The 2236-nt window shown below is 49.7% G+C and overlaps 1 protein-coding gene across 1 annotated transcript in view; it reads left to right on the top strand.

Annotated features, from left to right (window-relative positions):
- Positions 1 to 154: 154 nt before the first annotated feature.
- Positions 155 to 2236, top strand: part of LOC117940677 (SUN domain-containing protein 1-like) — a gene marked incomplete at its 5' end in the record, with an annotated part of 6978 nt that continues 4896 nt past the window's right edge. The window contains 5 exons of the mRNA XM_034865877.1: positions 155 to 204; positions 708 to 910; positions 1181 to 1492; positions 1760 to 1852; positions 2138 to 2208. Coding sequence (XP_034721768.1) covers positions 155 to 204; positions 708 to 910; positions 1181 to 1492; positions 1760 to 1852; positions 2138 to 2208 — 729 coding nt within the window. The remainder of the gene's footprint in view (positions 205 to 707; positions 911 to 1180; positions 1493 to 1759; positions 1853 to 2137; positions 2209 to 2236) is intronic.

Genomic DNA, 2236 nt, shown 5'->3' with positions numbered 1-2236 from the left:
TTATTATGAAATTTTGAACTGTTAAGCTCAAGAAACTGCAATTGGACAGAAAACGTAGGCGTCACGTCATTGACCCATTAATATCTTTATTAATCTCTAATAGAAAGCAAAGGATTAATATCTATTAATTAATAATTAAGTGTTTCTCCTGCAGGTTTCCCCTGAGACTCGTGGTGGTCCTCGTCCCTCTGCTGCTCCTCTTCAGTACGTCTCCGTCTCTTCTTCTACGTTTCTAAATCAGCGGCTTTCTGCTTTTATTCTATTAGATTTTAATGCATCAGAGTAATTAAAGGGCTCCGAGCGTGTGTGTGCGTGTGTGTGCGTGTGTGTGTGTGTGTGCGCGCGTGTGTGTGTGTGTGTGCGCGTGTGTGTGAGACAACTGCTGACTTATTGACAGGAAACCTTCTACTTCCTGTTAGAGACGCACTTAAACAGCTTAGAGATTAACAATAAGCCTGATTTTAAAACAAATAACAATAAAACTGTTAAATTACACAAACTTAAAGTGCAGAGCAAATCGGTCATTTCTGCTTTTTGTCCAAGCTTAAAATCTAAAACGAGTCCTTTAAATAACTGCAGACATCTGGTGAAGAAGTTAAAGAACTGCATTCAAATGTGACTGCATTTAAAGGGCCGGCGCGTACAAGGGGGTTTAAAGGGCCGGCGCTTTTTTTGTTTTACAGCTTCTCTCGTGGTTTCTCTTCCAGGTCTGTGTGTGTTCGGTCCGGCCGGTCTGCAGTCTGTTCTTCCGGAGTGGAGGACGGCGGTCTCTGACGTCTCCGGTCTGTCCTCCGTCTACGGCTTGCTGTCCTCGCAGAGCCAGGCGGCGGCGGCCGACACTGAGGAGTCGGGGGAGGGGGGGGTGCAGCCCTACGTGGAGCCGGTCTACAGTCATCCCCCAGCAGAAGAGGTACGGACTCCAGGGTTTAGTCCAGACCGAGACCAGCCAGGACTACGTCTCCGGTCTCACGCATGTTCACCCTTGTGTTGTTTTCCGTCAAAAAATACACTTTTGTTGACGCTTTTTCTATATTTGTCACAGTTTTTGACTTTTTTTCAACTATTTTGATATTTGATTTTAACTTTTTCTAACGTTTTCGTCTCTCCACGCTTCCACCTCGCATCCTGTGTAAACGTAACGCCACTACATTCTGTTCAGGAAGCGGTGGCGGCGCTGGAGGAGGCGGCGCTGGAGGAGGCGGTGGCGCCAGACGAGACGGCGCGGCTCGGCCGTCTGGAGCAGAGTCTGACGGAGCTGTGGGACCACGTGGAGGCCGGAGGGCATCGGGCGGAGCAGAGACACACTGAGCTGCTCCACCTGTACACAGAACTCCGGCTGGGGCAACAGCTGGGGCAACAGCTGGTCTCTGATCAGAGCCACGCCGGAGACGCCGTGCAGCCCTGGCTGAACAAACAGCTGGAGCAACAGCTGGAGCAACAGCTGGAGCAGCTCCAAAGGCGACTGGATGAGGACAGACAGCAGACAGAACAGGTACATTGGGATCTGTGTGTGTGTGTGTGTGTGTGTGTGTGTGTGTGTGTGTGTGTGTGTGTGTCTGTCTTTGTGCGTTTGTCTGACGACCCTAAGACCTTAGGAATTTTGCGAGACTGTGCACCAAAGTCTGAGTCCGGACTTTGGGATTGGTCTCTTTCCTCAACCTGCTGGGAGTCTGAGTCTCCTTCCTGAGCATGCTGGGAGTCTGAGTCTCCTTCCTGAGCATGCTGGGAGTCTGAGTCTCCTTCCTGTTTGTGTCTGTAGTCCCGGCAGCAGGACGTGTTGCAGCAGCAGAGTCAAACAGCTCGCCTGGATCAGCTGGAGCTGCAGCTGCAGAAACTGGTCACGAGGACAGAGGTACGTCTACGTCCACTCCACGCCCAGACCACTTTCCAGTCCACGCCGCCTCCACGTCCAAAAACTTCCACATCCATACAACGTTCCTGTTAATCTTATTAAGGACTCTTTGTCTTAAGAGTACTTTTAAAGTTCTGAAGTGTAGGAATGTTTTTAGGAAACTTTTAATGTTTTAAGTCTAGTTGTATCTTCCTTAGGAGGCTCTTTGTCTCATGTGAATAGGTTTGAGGGTTGCAGTGTGTGTTGTGTGGACTTGAGGACAGTCTTTGGTTTATTGTCCTGCAGGAGATGCAGCGGAGACGAGACGCTGCTTCAACAGTCTCACCTTTACCAACAACACTTCCTGCTGCCATCAGGTAATCTTCATCCTCCTCCTCCTCACTC

Source organism: Etheostoma cragini, unplaced genomic scaffold (assembly GCF_013103735.1).
Source record: "Etheostoma cragini isolate CJK2018 unplaced genomic scaffold, CSU_Ecrag_1.0 ScbMSFa_3046, whole genome shotgun sequence".
Classification (NCBI taxonomy): Eukaryota; Metazoa; Chordata; class Actinopteri; order Perciformes; family Percidae; genus Etheostoma; species Etheostoma cragini.
This window is presented reverse-complemented; position numbering and strand designations above follow the sequence as displayed.